Raw genomic sequence first — 25,685 nt, forward strand, 5'->3', positions numbered from 1 at the left:
AATTTTGTTAAACAACTGTGTTTTCAGAATAATGAAATAACAAGGCTTCTGGTCAAGGTTATAATTTTTTGGATATTAACCACATTGTTGGTGATGATTTTTTTTTCTTTTTTTTTTTGAAAGGATAAGGGACTCAAAGACTATTTCCAATCTGAATGTAATTACACCACTAGGCCCCTGTACCTGTTTGACTATGTTCCTTAAATCCTTTTAAACATTGGTTGAAAAATGAATCTTAGCACTTTTTATGTTTAGTTTTCATATTGGCTGTTCTGGAATTTTGTTTATTAAATTAATTTTAATTATATAGTTTTAATAAAAGTTTTGCTTGTATTTACTTTTACATGACTTGTGTGTACGTGTATGAGAATGCTATAAAAACATTGTTTTATATAATTAAACCATGCCTTGGTACTCAGTGTCCTGTCATTTATTGGGTGGGATTAGAATACTACTGAAGACTAAATATCTTAAGATGCAAAAATTTTATTTCCTTTTCTAACATTATTCTACAACATTGCTAAAATTTAAATTTTCAACTTATTTATGTCCTAACTGTTTTTACTCAACAACAAATTTGTATGTAACAATATAACTACAAAATAGTGAATATTCCAGGACTTGTAGATCTCTAATTTTAAATGAGTAGAATCTCGTTTTGAAAATATTGGAGACTATTATTTATAGCTGCTACATTGGTGATTATAATTTTTGTTAATGAGCTTTGTCTGAATAATTGACTAAGTATTTAAAATATTGCAGATTTATGCTATAAAAATGTCATAACCTTCATTTCTAAGGTGGGATTTGCATAGATTTACAGATTTACTTGTGCATATTTTTTTTTATTAATATTTACTTATATGTATATGAGTAATTCTGCAGTAATTTGGGCAAAATAGGCTAGGTGTCATAATTTGTTAATAAAGTGTTTTAATTTGGTGTTGTCATTTGGTTAATTAAGAGTATCCTTAAAATAATGGTAGTTGAAAAAGATTATCTAATTTGTTTCACAAGAAAGTGTATTTAGATTGGAATGAGATTTTAGGGATAATATTTGTCTGTGATCTCCAGTGGGGTCTTGCAAACCTCTAATTACTGCTCATTAATTGTATTTTCCCATCTAGATAAAAAAAATTTTTCAATTTTGTAATATAACTGGATATCTAATTAAAAGGATTGATCCTTTGTTTTGGATGAAATTTTTTTTTTGTGCAATGTTTCTTTCTCGTTGATGTCATGGAATTTTCCTTTTTTTTTATGACAGGGTGCTCTACAGATTCAAGGAAGCCTAACAAGAAACATCTTTACACGAAGATATTGGGGAAAGCAGTGAAAAACCATCCAGCTTTAAAGGTAACTTTTCGCAATTTTACGTTATTTGTATTTGTTTTTCACAAGAAATGGTAAAAATATTTTATTTTTGTTCTCTGTTTTGATGACTTGCGTGTGTGTGTGTGGTATTTTTCCAAAATTTTCTGACAAAGTATATGGGACTTCCATTTATAGAGTGCTTTCAAAAATTAAGAAATGAACCCCTCCTTTTTGGTTGGGTTGGGGTTTTTAGTAAACATAAACCGTATTACAATTTGAACAGCTGCAGTGTTCTGAATTCAGTTTTAATCTGGTTTCTCTGCTATCGGTTATCTTAAGGTAGTACAGAAGATACTAGTGATTCATAAGTTTTGTTGCATTATTGTTTTGTTTTGTATAATTTTTACAGTATTAGGTGAAATTTAAATTGGTTCTTGTAAAGGACATCCAACAACAGTCTTAAATTATAAAGTGACAATGTTGAGAGGCTTATATCTGATATGAGGATGTCATTGGTTTTGTTTCAGTTGCTTTAAAATAATAGTTGTGGTCAACATTAATTATATTGTAGGTGTGAATCCAAAGAATTTGTTAAAAGAACAACATGGAATAATAATAATAATAAAGATTGTGATCAGCTTGCTAAAATGAGTAGTGTCTCCTGAATCTTATTGAAGTTGTTTGTATTCTGTTCTTTAGTGTTTTTTTGAATTGGAAAATAGGTTTAGATTCTGCTATGCTTTTAGCTTATATAAACTTGTAAAGGGTGCCCTCTATTGATACTCTTTTTAGATTTGGAAAAATATTATTTTGAAACAGTTGTTCTGAGGCTTTCTTCTAAAATAGTCATTGTAAATTTTTAATGGGATTATTTAAATTTTTATTTAAAGATGTGACTTGTTTAAGGTTATTCTGTGCACAGAATAACATTGAACTTGTTTGGTAAATCTAAATTCCAGAGTATTTTTTTTTATTGTTTAGAATAAGAAGGTCAGCATCTATGACCATATCCCTTTAGGGTTTCCAACAATGGTGGGAACAAGTGGGGAAGTTAACCTTGGATTGGAAACTTGCAACAGAATAAACTCCACTAAAGCACCTAAGGAACTGTGGTGTTAAACTGGATGATGGATGAAGTCTATCACCCAAGAATTTAGAACCTAAATTCCTGAAACCTATCACTAGGCATCTAATCCAATATTCTAATAATTCTGCTAATCCATCATCCCTTTGTAGTATGTTGTCACCTCTGAGAGGACAAAAGACTGTCAATCTTGGTGGAATTTCAGCTGAATGTGTAGTGGGCTGGAGCATATACTACATGATATTTTGTCTTATGCTTTAATGAATGATTCTGCCTGTTCCTTGCTTTATTACTACTGTATTGAGTTGTATACTAACTAGAAAAGAGAGTATTTTTGAATTGTGAATGTTATAGGAAGTTGGTTCATGATATTTCACTTCAGTTTTATTTTCTACTGTATTTATTTCTGTATCTGACTTGGAAAAACGGTATTGTTTTGTTTGGATACTAAGTTGGGTGTCTGTTGAGAGGTAAAGATATTAATAAGTAGTATTGGCTAAGTATTAAAAAATAAATTTTCCACTTGGTTGCTGCATTGTAAACAAGGCATAATAACTAATGAAATTTTCACTTCCTAATTCGTTTTTGCTGCACTGATCAGTTCCAAAATATAATAGTTTGATTAGCTGGAAAATTCTTTAAAAAAAATGTCTCTGAATATTTAATTAGGTGATTATTGTTAATAATCACTGAAATTGCAAAATGCTTCAATTTTTTTAAAGTACCTCAGTTTTAATTCAATTCTCTATTTGCCATTGTTATTTCACCAACCTATAGTATACGTTTCTTAACATATTCCCCACCAGTTTATCACATCTTGAATGGTCTGTTTTCATTTAGAATTGAACTTTGTAAACTTATGCCTTAGTCACCAAAACAAACTATTATCCCTCTGTAGGGGATTGTATGTTTTACTAATAATTATGGATTATCTGGATTACGAATGAACTGGGAGCTTATGAATTATAAGCTCCCAGTTGGCTAGGAAATTGTGTGTTCCATGTGCTCTGTTAGAATAATTTAGTTTGCTAACAGTGTTGTTTTTAGGTAGACTGTTGCATTTAGGCTGGTTAGCCTGATTAAGTGCTCGATGATAGAATCTGTTTAGTATGAGATTTATATTATCTGGAAATATGTTATTAAATGATTTGGCAGTATTTTAGCTCTTTGTATATCTTCTGTTGGCTTAAACTGGTTTCATATAGCTGTAAACATAAATGAAACAGTGTTCTAGTCATTTACCTGTCAAGAATTGAACCTGTTATGATGAGGAAATACTAGGCAATTATCACTGTAGATTATTTGCTGGTGTTTGTTTTGTCTCAAATGAGCCATGACCACTTTGCCTTTTTTTTTATAGGGCAACAGTGTTCAGTATTCTTTTATATGTGACTGCATAGCAGTTCCTTTGTTGTCTCCTGCTATACATGTGTTGACTGTCAATGGGTTTCCGTGGGAGCTTCAGGTAAATTCATTTTACTTGAAGATAGGAAGCATTGAGAGTAGTGCTTGAATACCAAATGGAGGGGAACTGATCCAGTACTAATGACCAACAGCAGCTAATGAGATAGAAGAAAAAGAAATTGGTGTATATAATACAAAAGAGGCTATTACATACCTTCTGTTGAGCTATGGTATGCTATGGTTGAAATCACATTAGTCACCCTGCTAAGACATGTTGATCAGTTAACAGATGGCATTGGATGTCCCATTAACAAGAAATGTCATAAGCCCCATGGAATGTATATATGGGTAAGGGGTCCTGGTCATGCAGTTCTAAGCAAGCTTGACATGATGATGATAGCATCCAGGATACATGCATTAAAACAATATTAGAAATAGTCATCATTATATGTAGAAATATGGTATTTAAAGATAGGTGTGTCTAATCAAAACGTATAAATGGAAATTATGAGGGAGAAACATGCTCGACTTGTCTAGGAGAGCTGTGATTCCATGGCAATCCATACAAACATCAAAAAGCTTATGTATAATGATGATGTGGTTTTGCTGGTTTCAGTTATTTGGTTGTAGCCATGCTTGGGCACTGCCTTGAAGGGTTTAGATGATCACATAGATCCCAGTACGTATTTCAGTTAGCCTTTTATTAATCTTAGTTGAACTGCTATGTTATAGAACATAAGATACACAACACTGCCAGTGCCAATTTTTAGACCTCTGCAAGCATAGACTCAGACACATTTACCTGCCTAACTGCCCTTCCCACATGTGTGATGGTCTTATGTACAGTTCTATTCTAAGAAAATTCCTCTCTGATATAATAGAAGGCTAGCAGAACCTGTGAATATTTCACAGAATTAATGGTAAACTTATTGGGTTGTTTCTGAAAACTTTATCCCAAAAACTTGAATGCATAGCCTATGTTGTGTCGTGTCTGTATCCAAAGACATCCCTCCCTCTCAACTAACCACATGATAGTGTTACGGACAGCCTAGGTCACGGAAGAACAATCAGAATTATTTTAAAGATACTTGCTTAAAGTGATGCCCAGTGGGATTGAACCTGGAACCATATTGTTGTGAAAGGTTGGCAACAAGAAAGCATTTAGTTGTAAAACAGTTTTAGGAAACCTGTCTAATACATGTCAATACAGAAAAGTACATGTAAAAAAGAAAAAAAAAATTACATTAAATCAAAGGAGTCTGTTGGTTAGATATCAATGATGGGACTTCATATTGAGTTGTACTTGTTGCTTATCCAGTCACTGGAGGTACATGTGATAAGAGTGAATTATCACAGTAAATCCTGTTACCATCAGCATCCTTTATTTTCTCCACATATATATATTCACACATGTATACATAATTGTAATAAATTTGCTATTAGTACACTCACATCTTGTTCTTTTCTCTCAGTCAGCAATTCTAAGTTCTGTCACTAGATTTTGCTATTTCTGTATTGATTGATAAAAATGCTTGTTAATATAGTTGCACAATTCTTTATGGTTTATAATTATATAACTGAAAACTTGTGAAATAATACATAATTAACTATTTAACACATGAATTGCCAAACACTACAGACTAGATTTCTATCGAATAACAAGATCAGGCCAGTATTTATACGTTGTCGTAGTGTGAGGTAACAGCTAACAGAAGGTTGTGAAGTTAGTTTTTCAATGTCGGTTAAGCTGTTATTGAATCTTCAATGTTTACATCATTGAAACTGTGTTGAGTAGATGTACACAACAAACACAAAATCAACATTTAATTGCTCATCTTTTAATTTACATTTACTATATGTACCTGTACAAAGTTTAGCATTCAGGTTAGCCTGCCAAATACTTTTTCATTCAAATTGTTTTTAATTAATCATGCATTATTTTGTAACTTTGAAATGTTGATGTGATTGTCTATTTTATTGAGGGGTAGGTGTGATAAGGCTAAATCTGGCTGGTTAGAACAAAACGGAAGAATATTTTGGTCTGATATGACTGGTTAAATGCTAAAGAGTTAAAAGTTATTTTTGATGGTTGCTAATAGCTATATTGTAATTACCTTTTTTTTTTTCTAAATCAAAACCACTCCTAGCCAGTTTTTTTGCAGATATTCTAATAATCTTTTATTAATTTTTAAAGTAAATATTTAGTTTTCATAACTTCACTTGGAAATACTTTCAAGTGACAACTGATTTTCAGAAATCTTTATTATAAATATCATCATTATTTTGAAATTCTTACAATAAACTTTGTTACGAATTGTTATTGTCCATTTCATTGATGTTTTATAATTTTTGCTAAGTTGTTCAGAAATTGGGCAGTGTTTTTTTTAAATTTTTTTTACCATACTTTGAAATCATTAGTTGATTGTATTTGAAAGACTAGCAACTATCTTCAGCCTCATTCACTTGTCATGTAAACATTGCTTTTCCTTAATATGTTGATAGTGATGAATTGAAATTCTTTGAATAACTGTTAATCGTCTTGACTTGTTTTGGAAATATGTTTCAAGGAATTAGTTGGTGGTGAGGGTTTCATATTTTTCCATTAAGTACAGGCATCTCTTGCTTTACAGCTTCTTCGGGTTACACTATTTCATACTTACGGAAGTTATGAAGTATTATCACTAATTTTGGGATAAGGTCTATAATTTTTATCTTAAAAAGAAACTCTGGATAAATTTTAAGAATTTAAAAACTAAACTTTTCTTCCTAGCCAAAAAGCTTGTTCCTTGGTGTTTTAGTTAAGATAAAACTAGTTCAGAATTTTGAAAACTATAACCATAATATACACATATATATAATTGTGTGTGTCATCATAAATACTTATGGAGTGCAAAATGAAATTTGTCACTGTGGATATTGATATGTATTTTCTTGGGACACAGTGAGTATCTGCTGCTATCTATCTAGCCATCCACTCCATAATTTCTGATCAACATTAAGGAAGGCGTTAGGAAGGGCATCCAGCCGTAGAAACACTGCCAGATCAGACTGGGCCTGGTGCAGCCTTCTGGCTTCCCAGACCCCAGTTGAATCATCCAACCCATGCTAGCATGGAAAGCAGACGTTAAACAATGATGATGATGATGATGATGATTAACACAATAACAGCCATTACCAACTTAACAATGGCCAACAATAATACAATATGAATAACTCTACCTAAAATAAAGAACGAAACAGTCACATGACATTATTTGGTACTCTGGTATATTTCAAAAGTGAATGAAATGTCTTTGCTCTTGGGTCAATGAAAATTGACTTAAAACTAAACAGCAACAACAATACAATTAACAAGAACAATATGACCAACATGAAAACTGATACCACAACTGACCCACTAACTTTTGAATAACCAATCAGTAACAATAATAGTAATATCAGTATGACAGCAATGTCTGAAACTACATATATTGTATGTCAACACAAATGTGTGTGTATGTGAATGAGTAGTGTAGTTTTTATGGCTCAAGTCAGAGAAGCAACTGGCAAAGTGCCCATGAACCTGGTAACCTTTCAGCTATCTGTAATCGTACAATACTTCCCACCTCACTCCTTCATCCTTTTATCTTTTCTCCATTCTTAGATCCGTAGGAATAAGACTATCTTTTACTTTCGCTTTCCTTGGTGCTATTTTTTTTACTACATATTTGTTGTGGATAACTGCTGATTGTCCTCACTGTTGGATTAACCTACAATTGAAGACATCTGGAAAGAAACCAAATGGAATGGAAGATTGTTGCAAGAATAGAAACTGTAAAAAGATTACTATGAATATTGCACTTGATATTTTTAAAATGTTTGAATTTAATCGACAAAAAACCAACCACATTCTCAAAACATTAAGGCTTGCAACATCTACTATTGGAATAATGTGATTGCAGGAGGAAAATTTTAGTCAAGTCCTTAATGCTTTTGTTACCATATTTTAGTTGAAATACTCTGCTTTTTCATTCAGTTAATTTTGGAAAGAATTTAATAAAATAACTTAGTCATTATTAAGCTGGTAAATGGTAAAGACCCCCTTTAGTTATAAATGACCATAAGATTGCACCTAGAAAGTTCCCCTCCAAAGCACATGTCCAGGCAAGGTTGTTTATCGAAGGCCAGCAGTTGCTCTTGCATACCAGCCTTCCCTTCTCCATGCCATCAATGTTACCCACAGTAAAAGCAAATGCTGATACAGCTTGGCACCAGTGACATTGCAACTCATTTCTACAGCTGAGTGAACTGGATCAATGTGAAATAAAGTGTCTTGCTCAAGAGCGCAATACACAGCCCATGATTGTGAGCTCGATGCTCTAATATGAATGTTTAATGGAAGGTTTTAATTTTGATCACTTCAGAACAGGAAGTGTATATCAGAGAGTCAACGATGGTCTCTGCAGATTAGTATAAAATGGGTCAAAAATTTACTGTTAACTGCTTGGACCTTATTTATTCATAGGTTTAAATGTGATATTAAAATGGGACAGCTCTTGAGTGTATGGATTGAGAATCAGACTTATTGCATTGTGCCAATAAACATAATGATCATTTTTAGAATTCAGAAGTTTGTATGATGATTTTTTTTCTGAAAAAAAGTGAAGCTTTTAATGGAATTTAGGAAAATGGAAGCTTAGGAAAATTATGTGACACTTGTTTTTAGAGGAAATATTGCTGGTGATATTATTGTGATACACAATATTTAATTTGCCTTTGGTCTGTCATTTAGACAAGAAAACCTGGATGACTGTGATACTTTTTGGAGAGTGGTTTGCATATACTTTTTGTGCTGCTATAGAAAAATAGTGTTAGACATATTTCCAACAAAGGACTGCTTATTCTAGACAATGCATCAAGCGTCCCCTTAAGCTTAAATGAGCTTTCTGATTACATGGGAGTGTAATATATCCCCAAGAATTCAACTTATTTGCTCTAGACAGTGGATAAAGATGTGATAGCTAGTTTCATGGGGCATATTATCTGAGAAGGGATTTCAAATAACTTATGAAATCTATTCATAACAGGAGTTTACCATGAGCTCATTTCCTTCAATGAGCTGTATGGAGATGGTACACCATAAACATCAAACAATTTTAAATAAGTCTTTCATCCCTCAAATAGATTTGATAATGATAAGATAGAAGATAGTGTTTCTCATCTTCCCAGTGTTCTACCACAACCCCTCCCATAGTAAACATATTTTATGGTGAGAACTTACCCTATTACGATGTTCATACTCCTTAATGTATTTCTCTTCAAATGTTTTTATGAATACATGTTGCACTGTGTATGTTTTAATTATTTCCATGCGCACAAGTGGTTGTGTTGCACTTCTTTTTGTTTCTGAAACTATCCACCGGAATGCATTCTCATTTTATAACAATAGTTAAATCAATGGGAAAATTTTATGTTCTGGCAGCTTTTGCAGGAATGCATTATTCTTGCAACACGGGATTCTTCTACATAAGAAAGCAGATCTATGGAGAGAAACCAGACGTGTGGATTGTATCAACAAACTTAATGTAATGTGTTCGCTATAAAATATTACGCTGGTTTCTCATTCATTTTTTTCTTTTTGTTTAAATGCAGCCTTAGTCAAGCTGTCTTACCCATGCTAGCATGGAAAACGGACACTAAATAATAATAATAATAATGATTGCTTTTTTTTTTAATTTGCAGCAATCATGATTGTTTCTCTACTGGCAGATAAAAAATAGTCGATAAATTGATAGCATTTAAAATGTTATAATGTGTGTGCTAGAAAATCATTAACACTATACTTTTCTATGTTGGTATAGAATAACTATTTTGTAAACACTGTAAATCTTACTTTGTTTCTAGAATTAGGGAAAATTTATAGCAAAATTCTCACTGATCCATCTATAGAAACCAAATAATTCATACAGCTGGGTTAACATTTAATTTAACATATTCACTAATCCACATAGAGACACAAAGTAATTTATATGCTGTTGGATAAACATTTCAGGTTTTATGTGTTCTTGGTCCTGAAATATTCTGCCAATGTCTCTAAGTTGGCATCTTTTAATTAGTAGAAATGTACTTGGAATTCAGTTTCAAATTGTTTATGAAAATTTAGAAAATATTAGCTAAAAGAAGTATTTTATCAAGAAGTCCCACATTCTATGGTTAAAAAAAAATATTACTTTGTATAAGATTGCTTTCTTCTGCCAAGGTGGACATTTGAATGGAATTTCTGAACAGTTGTATTTGTAACTGCATATTCTGCTTATTGTTGGCTACTTAACATTAAAACAATATTGCTACTTAATTTTCAGGCAGATATTCTGCAATCCTCTTAGGATTTAAAGCTCTCGCAATAGATAACTGATAAACAAGTTAACAAAAAAAAAAATGAAAAAAACGACATCAGTATCCAACATTAAAATCAGAATGTTAAATACAAAGTTGTCAATCAGATAAAAGATAGAGACTAAAAAAAATATTTATGACATTCTAGAGTATTTATTTTTGTTTTAACTATTTAAATCCCTGTTTATTGGTTTTGTTTTGCAGACAAACAACAAAGATAAAAGAAAGTAGTAATCAGTATGTTGGAAGAAGAAAGGTAAGCGAATAGTCTTTATTCTGAGATATTTCCTTTACTTTAAGTGTAATAATGACTATTTTTAGACTGTGTGTGTGTGTGTAACAAGAATCAGACGTAGTGTTTTCCTGCTGTTGCAGACATTAAACAAATTAGCGATTAGAGTAGATGACATATAGTTTAGATTGCTTGTGAATAGTAGAGAAGACCACTATTTCATGCTCCCTTTATTCCCCTACCTCTCATTTTATTTCTCTCTCCTCTTATTCATGCCTTCACATTCTCTGCCGGTTTAATCTATTCACACTGTGTCTTTTGTTGTCAATGTGCAGCTTTTAATGCAGTGTTAGTGTTGTTTGTAACATACTCAGTTTTTCTTAAAAGATTTCATTATATCATGTTTCTAACTTGCCTGATTGTCTCATCACATGTTGGTGACACAGAGACAACAACAAAAATTAGTATAACAGATAATTTTTCTTTAACGATTTTTAAGTAATGGTATTTCAAAATATTGTGACTGATAATTTGAAAGTTTGCAAACAAAACCTGCAACAATTACTTTATTAGAAATGTCATTTTTCCCTGCTTAATCAGTGATAACATTAGGAATGTTCTCTGCAATTTTGATGGCCTAAAGAGCTGAACATTGTTCTATATTTTTGAAAATAGAGTTCTTATTAAGTAAATTTTATATAGTTTGAAAATTCATTTAAAATTTTGTGATGTTTTTAAAATAGAGCTTCTAATATATTCAACGTTGATCTTAATGGGAAATTTTCCTATATAACTTTCATTGAATTAATCTTGCAGCAAATTCATCTGGAAATGCTTCCACTCCAGAAACAAATTTATGGTCTTAATGATTTTAGATGAATAGTTGAAGCAATAAAAATGTTAAGATTGGCAAATAACAGCTAGTTTTGGAGGAATATTGATAGTAGTAATAGTAATAATATAAACTGATAGTGACAGGCCATTAGCCTATTAAGAGTATTTTTATACACAGCAATAGTTTATATGATTCACCTTAATTCGCTAGTCAGAAATATTTCACTTGGTGATGAAGGAGAAGCATGAGTATCTTAACTGCTCATTATTATTTTTGTAAATGTGACTACTAATAAATTTATTTGTGTGTATGTATGTATGTATGTGTAAGGGAGAGAGGCATTTTTAGTGATACCTTTGATCTTTTTTTATTATTGTTTTTGTTAGAAAATTGTTCTTTTTGTTGGTAATTTTTCCCTTTGGTATGTTTGATATGGTTCTGTTTCAGGAAGCAAGTGATTCTGATTACTTTAAGTTGCACTTTATTGTGTTAAGATATTTTTGTTTCTTAAATTTTTTTTTTATTGGGATGTGGGGAGTAGTATCGCTTGAATTTCACATTTGAGTGATTACCATTGTGGAAGAGCAACCATACATAAAATACTGTAGCTATCAGTTATGCTGTTATCTGAATCTTAGAATTTTTGCTAGCATGGTATGTTTTAAAATAGGTTTCTGTACAAAAAATGTATTGTCTTTGTATACCATAATAAATTAATTAAATTTTGTTTGTTAAAATAAGGAAAATACTATTTCATCCACAAGTTTTTGTCTTCACAGATTGTTAGATCAAGAACTTACAAACCTTTAAATCTCTAGAACTATGATTTTTGTTAAATAAATGTGTTTATCTTCTGGCTTAGATTTTATTTCCTTTTATTAATATTCATGAACATTTTGTATGTTGTATAAGATTATATATGTTTTGGTGATAAATGATCAGATTATCAGCAAAAAAGAAATTGTTACATTCCTTGTATGCAAACATGGAATATTTAACCAATTACTTACACATTATCAATTGTGGTTCCTTTAAGTAAACTTCCTTTAATCAGTATGTTGCAGTTTTCTCTAACTTTGTTGGCCATCAGTCAACATTTGCACAATGGCTGGTTCCTTCCTTTCTTGCAGTCTTTATTTAAAATCGGAATCCCGATATTATTCAACTACTCTTTGATTAAAAATTGATAAGTGGTAGCCTTAACTGTAATACATTGCCACAGTTACTTGAGTCATTGATCTCATTTCATCATCTAGTTCTTCTTCTAGATTGCTGACTTTAAAACTCCTTGCTAAAAATAAATTACCATTTATTGATTTACTTTATTGAGGACTAATGCATTTCATAAGTATTTGTGCAGAAAAGTTTTCATGTCGACTTCTCTGTTGGAAAGTGTTTGTGTAATGAAAGAAGAATTCAGTTTTTATACAAAAACAGCAGGTTAATCCTTCATATTTTGTTATAAGGGCATTTAATTTAGGCTTTCTAGTGAAGCTTATAAAATAAACAAACTAAAAGTTTGAACAATTCCAAGGGTCAGAAAATTCATTGCATTAACCCTCTGCCTAAAGTAATCCTTGTTGTCCTTGTAATTACATCTCCAGAGATAGAGAATGCAAATTAGGTTTACTCTTGCATTTAATTAGAAGTCAACTTTGGCTGCAAATGAGTTGACAGATTTTGTTGCATAAGGTTTTGGGATGAAAATGTTTAGGTTAGAATATAATTTTGTGAAAACTTGTTTTGTGTCTTCTGGATGTATGAACTATGAAATGGTCATCATCATCATCATTTAAATGGTATTTAAATATTTTGGTTACTGATTTCTAAATATGTGCTCTGGATGAAACTTACAACCTCCTCTTTCTTTTTCACATAAGCTTTTCCTATCCTTGCTATTGTATTTGTGTCAAGCAAGAATTACTTAAAATAATATAAGCATGAAAGTGAGAATTAATGATAGAAGTAGGTGAATAAATGTCAACTTGTTGAAAGTTATCAGATCAGAGAAAGAACGCAAAGGATGAAGTATTATTTAATGGTTTCCTGGCTCAGACAGTTTGGAAACTATGAGAAATACCAGAGAAAGCTGTTTAATTCATACAAGGGGAACATTTTAAACAATTAAGTGCTCTACTATGATATGAGCTATACTGTTCTATGACTAAGCATGAAATTAGCTTCTTGTCAACCATTTCCAATTTTAAAATGTTGTAAAATATAAGGTGCTACTACTATAGCAATATTTTGACAGTGTGTAGTAATTCTGCAACATTCACAGCTTCCTGTGAACCTCAATGTATTTCTTTTTGCATTTGTTTTCATGGTTCTGTTGTTGCACCCAGATATTTTATCTGTTTTCTGTTACAAAAGGGAGACATTTTACCAAATATTTGTTAATCTCGCTTCTCTGTGACCTATAAATGAAATGAGTTCAAAACCAAATCAGACACTGAATAAACATGATGGCATGAACATTAGTTTATTTTAATGCTTTTAGTTGTTAACATAGGAAAAGTTTCTGCTCTGGTTATGCTGGTTGTTTTCGGAGAGTCAAACAAGTGAAAATATTTTCCTAATAGTTACATTTAATGGTTGTATTTCGACATTAAATTACTTAATGTGACATTTTACTCTGATTTCAATTATAAAGATTTAAATTATTTCAGTATCATGGAGATGATGACAAATGACCAAGACTGTTAGCGATTTACTGTCCTTGAGGAGACACCTCAAGCTTAGTGAAATCATAGTTGTTGTCAGTGCTAGTGACATGTTAGGGGCATCTGTGCCGGTGACACATTAAAGGTGCCCATTGCTGGTAACATGTAAAAGGCACCTGGTAAACTCTGTAGAGTGGTTGATGTTTGGAAGAACATCCAGCCGTAGAAACCACGCCAAAACAGACGAACCTGGTGCAGCCTTCCAACTCACCAGTTCTAGTCAAACCATCTAGCTCATGCCAGCATGGAAAATGGATGCTAAATGATGATGATGAGAGAGCTTCGTATCTGACCAAATATCGAGTTTACTGTTTTCTTAAGTTATTTAAATTTTTCATCTTTTTTCATATTCTTATCCATGAAAGGATTTCTTCAGAATGAACACTCATTCTTATTCATTAGTCTTTCAGTATGTGGCTTATTGTCTTCCAGTAGAGTTATTACTTGCTACTAATAAGGTCATCAACCTTTTTAATCCTCCCAAACATCTTACCCCAGCTGTTAATATACTTTTTTTATTTTTCATTCAGAGTATTTTTGAAAGATTAGCTATTGGTGGCATTATCCTTATTCTCTTCCTTTTTCTGGGACAAATTGTATTAATTTCTTTTGATTGAGCTAAGTGTTTGTTAAACCTGCTGCCAATTCATTAGTGTTCCTTGCAACAGATTATCCAATGTTGGCAGCACAGCTGTTCCAAAACTAACTGGCAATAAATCAAAGAAACCACAGCTATTGATTTCTATTTTTTCTTCTATCTTCAAATCTTATTCCTTAGTTGTGGCAAGGGAGTAAGAAAGCGATAGGCTATGTATATTTAGACTTCTTTCCACGACCATCTCGTATAATGTAGTAAAGATTTTATCTTTTTCTAAGTTGGTAAGGTGTGGCTTCAGGGGAATTTGGTTGTTATTTCTTGCATGTTGAATCACTGCATTGAGGTAAAAATCGAAGCATAAGTATCATTATTAATCAGATGAAAGATTCTTTTTGGTACTGTTTTTGATTCTTTTTTTTTTCTTTTGGTCTTTAAGTGTAAAATAGTTATTTTTGTACCTACTATTTTCTGCTCCTATTAACTGCAACACTTCTCTCAGGTGTTAACAAGAATTAAATGAATGCCCAAAAGAATTTGTCATTTATTTTAAGTGAGAAAGAGAATAATTGCACAGGTATAGCTGTGTGGTTGAGAATACTGCTTCTTTTGCAAGTATGATTTTTAGTTCAGTCCCACTACACAGCACCTTGAGCAATTGACCAGTTCCCTGCAAATGCAATTTGGCAGGAAGAAGGGTGGAATCTTGGGACACTTTTTGAATGATTTAGTTGATCAGGCGGCTCTCAGTATGACTTTTAAATTTTGGTACTTAATTTTTTTGAATTGACGAGTTATGAAATATTAAGAGCAATTTTTTTAAACATTGTCAGAGTACATTGGTACACACCATGGTTTTCCACACAGTTCTCATATACCAAATTTCATTCTCATGGTTTGAATTCAAAAGGTTTATTGAATTGATTTATAAAACTCTATATGTCCATTTCATTGGGCACATGCAGTGGTGCAAAAAAAAAATGTTGTAACAAGGAACATGGTTTTTTATGTTATTTTACTTATGTCCAACGAGTCCTCATTACCCCCAAGAATATCATTTTTACTCCACCTGAGGTAACCCTGGTTTGCCAACCCCTGGTCTAAAGCTTTAGTAGAAAGAAGTTTGTCCAACATGCATGACTGACTGTGAAATCAACAACACAGCCCAGCCCTGCATGTATCTGTGTGTGTATATGCATGCATACTCAAACATATCAGCAAGAAAAGCTACTAAACCGGTAGATGACTTATGATTTGTTACACAAGTTGCACAAACATTCTGTACTTGGCATCATAAATGCAGTAAAATAGTAATTAAACTACTGGTATCATGTTAGGTAATGTGTAACCAAAGAAACTGTTGTTCCTGAAATATTATATAAATAGAGGATGGCTAGCTACGAGTAATTCCCTGTGTAATCTGGTGTAGTTTCATCTAACCACATAATGTCAGGTGGATTTTTCTGGTCCTTTCAATATACTTGAGTATATCATTATATATACTTTGGGAATAATGAATGTGTTGATATTGAGATCAGAATAACATTGATTAGTGGTGGTCATGTCATGACTAAGTAGAGCATGTTAGTAAATTTCTTACTATTTCAGGAGAAACTAGATATTTGATGCGTAGAACAAACACACACACACACACACACACACACACATGCTCTTCTGACTCTTTCTCTCTGTAAGCAGAGTGGAAGCTTGGTTTTTATCACTTGTTATTTTTAGTAAATCGTTTTTAAACCTGATATATATATATTCAAAATTTACTGTTAAGCTATTCTGTATATTTCAAGTGTTGCTTTCATGATCAAATCATTTTGTTTTCTCTGTTTTTGCTCCTAGCACTAGTTATTTGTATATTATCATACTGTGAGCACCAACTCATCACTTGTAAAAAACAACGAGATTACATTACCAGTTATTGCTAACTTTTGCTTGAAATCTAAGATAAAGCCAAACCCACCCACCCAGCATTTTGTATGTCTTTATTATTAAACACTAGTCATTAAGAAGAGTTTTTACGACTGTTATAACACTTTTCTGAGCATTCTGATGATCATTTATGCATTCTTATACATACTCTTTCTTTTCACTTCAGAGTATTTTTGTAGAGTTAAAAAAGAATATTTTAATATATTTATTTATTTAGAGGCATGGTTTAAATTTTGGGGAAAAAAAAAGAAAAAAAGAAAGTTTTAATTTCTGCTTTTTGGTTATTGTGGAGTGTGAAGTACTGAATTAAAGTGAAGGCGTCACTTTAAATGTGTGTTTGTTATTGAGATGCTAGTATTCCAATGAATGGCCTGTTGTGACAAGTAATAAAACAGTATTTAAAAAGATTCTTCAGAATAAGACAAGTTAATTATTTTACTGGAAAGAAGAACAAATCAATGAAACAATAGTATTTTCTGTGAAACAAAGTAGTTGATAGATTGTATTGACTTCCTTCACTTCCTCTGCAGCAACATAGAATGGGCGGGTGGGAGGTGTCTTAGAATTATCTTCTGAATTGAGGGGGAAAAAAGCAAAAGGGTAATATTCGGTGTGCACATACAGAGACATGTACACATTATTCATTTCTATGCACAGCAGCAGCACTAGTAGTAGTAGTAGTAGTAAGCAGCAGCAGCAGCAACAGCAATTATTTTACTGTGTGGTATTTGTTGCTGACTTAGTCAAGTGTGGAACTACGTTAAAAATATACCCTCACCACTCTGCTTTTTTACCTTCAATTGGTGATTTAATGGCTGCTTCTACTGTATCTGAGTTAGATTTATGCTGCATACTCTCTTTCTCTCTCTTACACACACACACACATGTAGACAAGTGTGTGTTGGTGGAGGGGGAGGCAGTAGTTCCTTGTTTTATTCCTTCCTCTTCAACTGCTACTACAATTTCAGGAAGCAGAGACAAGATTAGCCTTTTTTTGGTTTTGTTTTTTTTGTTTCTTGTCTTTAGTTTTCAAAACGGGTGTGAAAACATATTGGCATAGGCTGCATGCGTGTGTGTGTGTTGAATCTATTTTCTAATGTAATCCCAGACATCATCGAGGTATGGTGATACGCTACTTGACGATATTATGCATGTGTAGTAGACACTGGATAGAATTGAGAATAAATAGACTCTCTTTCTTGCTTTGATAATTTTTAAATTTTATATATATATATATATATATAAACCCATTTAATTGATATATACAGGCTTATAATACTTAGAATTCATTTGCTTTCCATGGTATCTCCACATTAGTTTGATGTGTATTTGAACAAGAACTATATCAAAGTACATGTTTTCTTTTGTCATAAACATGTACAGTTAGCAAGGACAGAGAGAGATGGTCCACTGTTGCACCATCACCACAAACACCATCAGTTATGCTAGTTGCTATGCATCCTTCACTTCCTTATCAACCATAACTGGTATATGAGGTGCCTTTTTTTCTGCCTTCTGTACTCCTCTGTGCCTTCATCACTGTATGACGTAATGTTGCTATACACAAATCTACCGTGTAATATGTGTGTGTGTGTGTGTATATATATATATATATATATATATATATATATATATATATATATACACACACACACCTTATTTATTAATAAATAAGATTCTATCTAATTGTAAATGTAACAGGATAAACTTTGAAAGAAACAGAGTTAACACAAATTTCTACACACACGTGTTTTTTTTCCTTTTCAATTTATATATTTCTCTAGAGAGATTGTGTGTTTGTATGATAAAATGTGTGTGTGCAATTATCTGTAGGTATGTATAATGAAACATTAACTGATAAATTACTCTACCCTAGCCAGCACAGAAAACGGATGTTAACTGATGATGATATATATATTATATTGTATGTGTGTACTATATATATATTATATATTGTGCTTGCGTGTGTGTGTGTGTGTGTATATATATATATAGTATCAGATACGCTATACAACAAATGTATTGACAGTAAATGAGAAGTTCTCCATGTCAGTATCATCACATATCTGACAAAAGACATCACACAGCCAAACATTGTCAATCTTTTCCTTGTTAAAATGTTCAGAAGATTGTATGAATACATTTATACATACACACACATGAATATATGCATGTTTTTGTGTTTCTGTGTATGAAAATGTTTGTGCATATACATATATATAAATATGTGTATATGTATAAGTATGTTTATACTATACACACACACTTTTGTACCTCTATCTTCATTCTTTCTGATATTCACTCTGTATCTTCAGATTGTGGCTCTCCATCTCCCTCATTCCAGATGGGTAAGCCATGTATCTCCACTTCAGTGAGACTCAATTCCTTTGCCTATATATTTCCCTTCAATACAGAACTCAGTTGACAGGTCTTGCTTTGCATGGGCTTGATAAACCTCTCTTATGCTGGTGCCACTAAAAAATCACTCACTATACTCTGTGAAGTGGTCAGCATTAGCGAGGGCTCCTGCTTTAAAAACCATGCCAAAGGAGATAGTTCTATGCAGTCCTATTGTTTATTGGCTCCTGCTGAACAGTCCAGCCTATGCCAGTACAGACATTATTTGATTATATATATATATATATATATATATATATACACACACACATATGTGTATATATATACACACATATGTGTATATATATATATACACACACGTGTATGGCTGTGTGGTAAGAAGCTTGCTTCCCAACCACATAGTTCCAGGTTCAGTCCCATTGCATGACACCTTAGGCGAGTGTCTTATATAGCCTCGGTCTGACCAAAGCCTTGTGAGTGGATTTGGTAGATAGAAAACTGAAAGAAGCCCGTTTGTGTGTATATATGTGTGTGTGTGTGTGTGGTGTATGTATTTATATATTTGTGTCTGTGTTTGTCCCCCCACTATTGTTTGAAAAGCGATGTTGGTATGTTTACATCCTTGTAATTTAGCGGTTTGGCAAAAAAAAAAAAACAACAATGAAAGAAGTGCTAGGTTTACAAAGAATAAGTCTTGGGGTCGAGATCTTCGACTAAAATCCTTTAAGGTGGTGCTCCTGCATGGCTGAAACAAGTAAAAGAATGTATATATGTATGTGTTTATGTAAGCATACGTGTATTTGCCACTGCTCTCACCCATTGCTCCCTCATCCTCTGCGTCACTTCCACTGTTCTTACTGCATTCACCCTCTGGCCTATTTCCCATGATCCCATATCTCTTTCCTTCTGTGACTCAGATTCCTCCCCACCCTAGTCTTTTGCTTCCTTTCTACCCCACCGATCCTAACATGCCCTTGTGATGTAGGATAGTCCTAGACACCCTTACACAACTCACCCTAATACCTTTACACTCAATCTCCATTTTTTGTTCAATAACCCCTGCTACTATTTCCTTTCCTCACTACTGTACTTCCCCATCCCAATAAGTAATTCTATTACATATATAACATATATGTATATGTGTAAACATGTTTGTTTACACAAGCATATTGATATATATGTATTTTTTTTGTGTGTGTGTGCATATATATATATATATATATATATATATATATATATATACACACACACAGGGTGTGATGAATAAATTGTCACTCTTATATTTTTCGCACATGTACACTGTTTCTTTTTAATTTTGTTGGCCACACAGTATAGTAGGATCAGTTGGGCATTGTCTGTGAAGAACACAGCACTCTGACGCAATTCACTCTGCCAGAAATTTGGAAACCACATGCTGTACTGCTTGGCATTTGTGCCGGAAGCTCCAATACGAACATTTCAAAGTGTTTGGGTGCGATTTGAAGGACATGTACAAAGGATGATAAAAATCAAAACATCCAATCAACATATGGTGTTTGGAGAGATCACTAGTGATGGTGACATTATACCGCCATCTTCTTACACGGCCTCACACTGAACTTGGAGGCCTACATGAAGTGCCTGGAGGAGGTAGTACTGCCCTGGGTCAAGGGAGTGGCTGCTGGAAGACCCTGTGTCTGGCAACAATTCCACACATGCAGGAGAACCCAGTCATGGCTGTCAGACAATTTCTGCAACAATATCACCCCTAATATCTGGCCACCTAACTCCCAGGATTGCAACCCCCTTATGTGTGGAGCGCAGTTGAGCTAGAGACCAACAAAACTCCTTTTAACATCAAAGATAAACTGAAGGCAAGGATTATGGCAGCATTCACCAACTTAAACAATGAAATCATCCATGACAGTTACTGGAGATTCCAAAGTTGTCTGGAGGCCATGGTTGAAGTAAATGGCGATTTTATTGAATAAATTTACTCTTTAATATTTCCAGATATTTTTATGTAATTTTGGTAAATGTCAAAATGAGATGTCACTTATTTTCATTTTTGCGTAATTTAGACAAGAGTTTATTTACTTAACCCTGTATACACTCACACGTATGTATATATAATTATATTTATGCACAGTGGATACAACATTTTGAATGGTTATGAAGTTTGTTTAGTAATCTCAAGGTCCTCTACCAGTGCATGGTACTCTAGGTATTCTAGTATTGATTTTCCATCACCTGTTTCATATGTTTGAAATCGGGAAGATAAAAACTACGGAAGCTTGTCAAATAAATTGAACTAGTAATTCAAAGGACTGCTTTCACCTTACCATTTACTAAATATGTTTGTTTATATATATATATCTTAGTGCTTGCTTTTTCCATAGGTATGAGTAAGTATTTCATTTATGTCTTACGTATTTATCGCTGACGAGAAATTTCTTCCGAATTAACTCTGAAATTGGGATCAATACAGTAATAACGGAATTTTTTTTTAGAAATTTCTGTCAGCTTGTTTCGAGACGCATGTTAATAGTGACAAATTATAATGGTTATTGACAATTTGTCTATTTTCGGCATATTTGGCATTAGAATTTTTTCTTTTGCCCTTGTTTTATAAGTTATATATTTCCACCTTCCATGGGGACAAAAATGAATGATGGCCCTACTTATATATATATATATATATATATATATATATATGATACGTGGTGTCATCATTCATTTTTGTCCCCATGGAAGCTGGAAATATTACTTTGCTTGGAAACACATAATAGATGGCGAGGAGAACATCCATCTGCAGGGAATCTGTCTCAAAGTACGTTTGACCTCTGCAAGCATGGAAAAGTGAAGGTTAAACAATAATGATGACTATATCAACAGATATTCAGGACAAAGTGCAAAGATAACCTGGAAAATATATTAAAATCCTCATAATATAACTTTAATATATTATTTGAATGCCAAAGAGACTTCTGATTTAGCCTGTACAATATGTGTATGTGTAAATGTATCTGTGTGTGTGTGTATATATATATATATATATATATATATATACACACATATATATATACACACATACACACATGTGTATGTACGTATTTTGGAATATTGACTCTTGAGGCACATCACATAATGTTATATTGGCATGCTATTTAAAGTTTCATGTGTTGTGTGCATCAGAAGTCAATGTTCCAAAAGAACTATTTCAAGTTCTCTTGAAAGTTTATAAAATTATCATGACATCAACAATACACACAAACACACACATTTAAAGCTGATAAGCCATGATAGACTGTAAAAACGTAGTGGCTGTGTGGTAAGAAGCTTGCTTCCCAACTACATGATTCCAGGTTCAGTCCCACTGTGTGGCACCTTGGACGAGTGTCTTCTGCGATAGCCTCAGGCCGACCAAAGCCTTGTGAGTGTATTTGGTAGATGGAAACTGAAAGAAGCCTGTTGTATACATATGTATGACTTTGTGTCTGTGCTTGTCCCCCTGGCAACTGATGTTGCTGTATTTTAATCACTGTAACTTAGCAGTTCAGCAAATGTTATCAATAGAATAAGTATTAGGCTTACAAAGAATGTCCTGGGATTGATTTGTTTGACATAAACTCTTTAAGGCATACATAGATAAAACACAATCACACATACACAATGATTTGATTATCTAAACAGAGATATCCAATGACTGAAACAAGTAAAAGAATGCCATTTACATAGAGAGAAAAAAAAAAAAAACGATATAACAACACAAAAATGACAAAAAAGAAAGCAAAAATAAAGATAACTAGTACTCAGATTTTTATGTTCAATCATTTTGTTGCTTCAATGAATTTGAACATCTTATTTATGGGTTGTGGATCCTTGAAAATGAATTGCACTTCCAAATTTGATAACCTTTTCAAGATTGGTTTTGTAATATATCTTCTCTTTGATGGTAATATCTGCATTGGAATAAATATCATAAAGTTTCTGGATAATTTCCACAAGAACACAAAAGTAGATGCATACGCTCTGTTTGTGAGAGACTTTAGTTGAGAAGAGACTCGACTTATTCAAAGTCAGCGAAGTCTTCAAGCCTTGCTATATCTGATAGATTTTTGTATGTTGATAGATCTGTCTGAAATAATGGAAGATTAAAGCTTGATAGCAGATCTCTTGAGTCTTGCCAATGTTTAAATTATTTCAATAAAATTAATTATACTTTGCTGAATATGTGAAAGATTTGGAATGGAAGCTATAGGTATTATTTCTTTTTGAACTCCTCTTTCTAATTCATCTGCTTTCTTGTTCCCTTAAGCATTTAAACTGGCCATATCTGGTCAAAATGATCTACCTGTTTTATCTTCAAATTGGCCATATCCAACCTTTTACCCTATAATCTTATTCTGAAAATAAACAATCACATTGAAATCTCAAAGCTACAAAATAAAGCATGATTAATTCAAAACAATCATCATCGTTGTTTAACATCTGCTTTCCATGCTGGCATAGGTTGGACGGTTTGATTGAGGACTGGCAAACCAGGAGGTTGCACCAAGCTCCAATCTGATCTGGCAAGATTTCTACAGCTGGGTGCCCTTCCTAATGCCAACCACTCCGAGTGTGTAGTGAGTGCTTTTTATGTACCACCGGCACAAGGGCTAGTGAGCCAGCACACTGGCATTGACCACACTTGAACGGTGCTTTTTACGTGCCACATTACATTTGATAGAGTAATATGAATGCTAAAGGGTTAATATCTCTGTTTAGATAATCAAATCATTGTGTATGTGTGATTGTGTTTTATCTATGTATGCCTTTTATCATAAGAGATACGTCTGTATATTTATAATGCAAGATAGAATTAACAGACTTTAATCACAGTCGCAACACTTGTTTCTGTGCATTAGTAATGTGTTATTGATTTTTCTGTATCATACATATATGAATATGATCCAGCACATAGTTGTGTACTCACATGTCATCAAGTGAGTACACAGCTTTTGCTGGATCACCTTTCTATAATTAATATGCATAATATGGAAGAAAACTCAGTGACACGTAAAAAGCACAAACATACACTCAGATATGGCCATAATAACCTTATACTAATGCACAGAAACAATTGTGATATGAATTAAAGCCTATGAATTCTGTGTACACTAATAGATTTCCACATGTATTCCTGCTATATAATAGCTTATGATAGTCGATAACCACAGAAGAGCTTTGAAATGCATGGTGTATAAGGTTATTATGGCCATACCTGAGTGTATGTTTGTGCCTCCTTGTCTTAACATCATTTGATAGTTGTAAACAACTGTCAGTCGCACAGTGTGATTCACATGTAGTATTTTGCATGTATATCTCTGGCCATGGGAAAGTTATCTTGGAAACAAAGAAGGGCATCCAGTTATAGAAATTTTGCCTAAAACTCTGTCTGATTCAAGCATGGAAAAGTGAACGTTAAAATGATGAGATACAGATATGTATGTATGCGTGTACATATATACATGTGTATATATCTATGCATATATTTAAATTCATATATGAGTGTGTATCTGTATATACAAGATGAACAAAGACTCAATAAAAATTTAGTTGATGGTACAAGTAAGACTTCGTGACTTTTGGCCCACCCCACGTATATATGTATGTATGTGTGTATGTACAGTGTGTTTTGCGCAGTGTTTCCTTGTCTTCGCATCGTGTATAGCTGTAAATGAGGGTCATTGTTAAGCAAGTAGTGGTATTAATTTCCAATATTCTGTGTAAATTTGTCTGGTCATAGGAAAACGTTACCTTGCTGAAAACAGGTGAAGGTTCTTCCTGGATAGGCATCCAGCTGAAGAACATTTGCTTCAAATAAACTCCGTCCAGTCCATGCAAACATGGGCGTGTTAAAACGATGTCATGCATAAAAGGTGCATCTGTCTATCTACACATGCTCGTATGTATGTATATATGTGTGTATATATATATATATATGTGTGTGTGTGTGTTTATATATATATATATATATATATATATATATATATATATATAATATATATATATATGAAACACACACACACGCGCACGCACACATACAATCAGTATGTATATAGTATTTGATAGAATGTGTTATCAACTTGGTCTTCGTGTCTGAAGTTATAAATCCCGGAGTACATTAGTCAGATGCTATCCAGGGAGGTTCGCTACCGCTGGCACTATGAGCATATCAGCAGGTCATGGCCAGTTTCAGATGCTGTGAGACTAGCTATTCTAACCGCTTTCACCAAGGACAGAAAAGCCATCACATTTTTCAACCTGTGGTAACCTCCTTGACTAGCTGCGACAACTGGACAAGCCCGGAAGACTGTTAAGCTCCAGGAAGCTGTTAACTGAACATCGCTAATACTAAACACAATGCTGATCTTGAAAGTATCTAAGCAGGTGGTTTTATTAGAGCTCTCATTCAAGATAATTGAGGAAGCTAATGAGAGGAGAATTAAATATGCGGTGTTGATGAAAATATGACGAACTTGCATTGAGGTTGGATGCAGAGGTTTTATCGGCTATTTGGTCGCGCATGTTAGCCTAGGATGGGTTAATGTTCCCTGGACACAATCGAGCCGAGGTTTCTGGTTGTTGAAGGATTCAGTGCCCCAACGTAATATCACTGGCCATATGCCTAGGCGCATCCATACAATGCTGTATGAAGTTTTGCGCCCGCCTGTACATGCATTCACGTATGTAAAGTAGGTACACACACACATAGGTGCAGGCGTGGGTTTATGGTAAGTAGCTTGCTTACCAATCACATGGTTCCGGGCTCAGTCCCACTGCCTGCACCTTAAGCAAGT

The 25,685-nt window shown here is 33.2% G+C and overlaps 1 protein-coding gene across 2 annotated transcripts in view; it reads left to right on the forward strand.

The window, feature by feature from the left end:
- Positions 1 to 25,685, forward strand: part of LOC115222778 (CUGBP Elav-like family member 1-A) — a 166,351-nt gene that overhangs the window by 17,895 nt on the left and 122,771 nt on the right. For both annotated transcript variants that reach the window (XM_029793191.2, XM_029793204.2), the window contains exons 2-3: positions 1,268 to 1,356; positions 10,382 to 10,433. In XM_029793191.2, coding sequence (XP_029649051.1) covers positions 10,417 to 10,433 — 17 coding nt within the window. In that variant the 5' untranslated portion in view covers positions 1,268 to 1,356; positions 10,382 to 10,416. The remainder of the gene's footprint in view (positions 1 to 1,267; positions 1,357 to 10,381; positions 10,434 to 25,685) is intronic.

This window comes from Octopus sinensis, linkage group LG2 (assembly GCF_006345805.1).
Source record: "Octopus sinensis linkage group LG2, ASM634580v1, whole genome shotgun sequence".
Classification (NCBI taxonomy): Eukaryota; Metazoa; Mollusca; class Cephalopoda; order Octopoda; family Octopodidae; genus Octopus; species Octopus sinensis.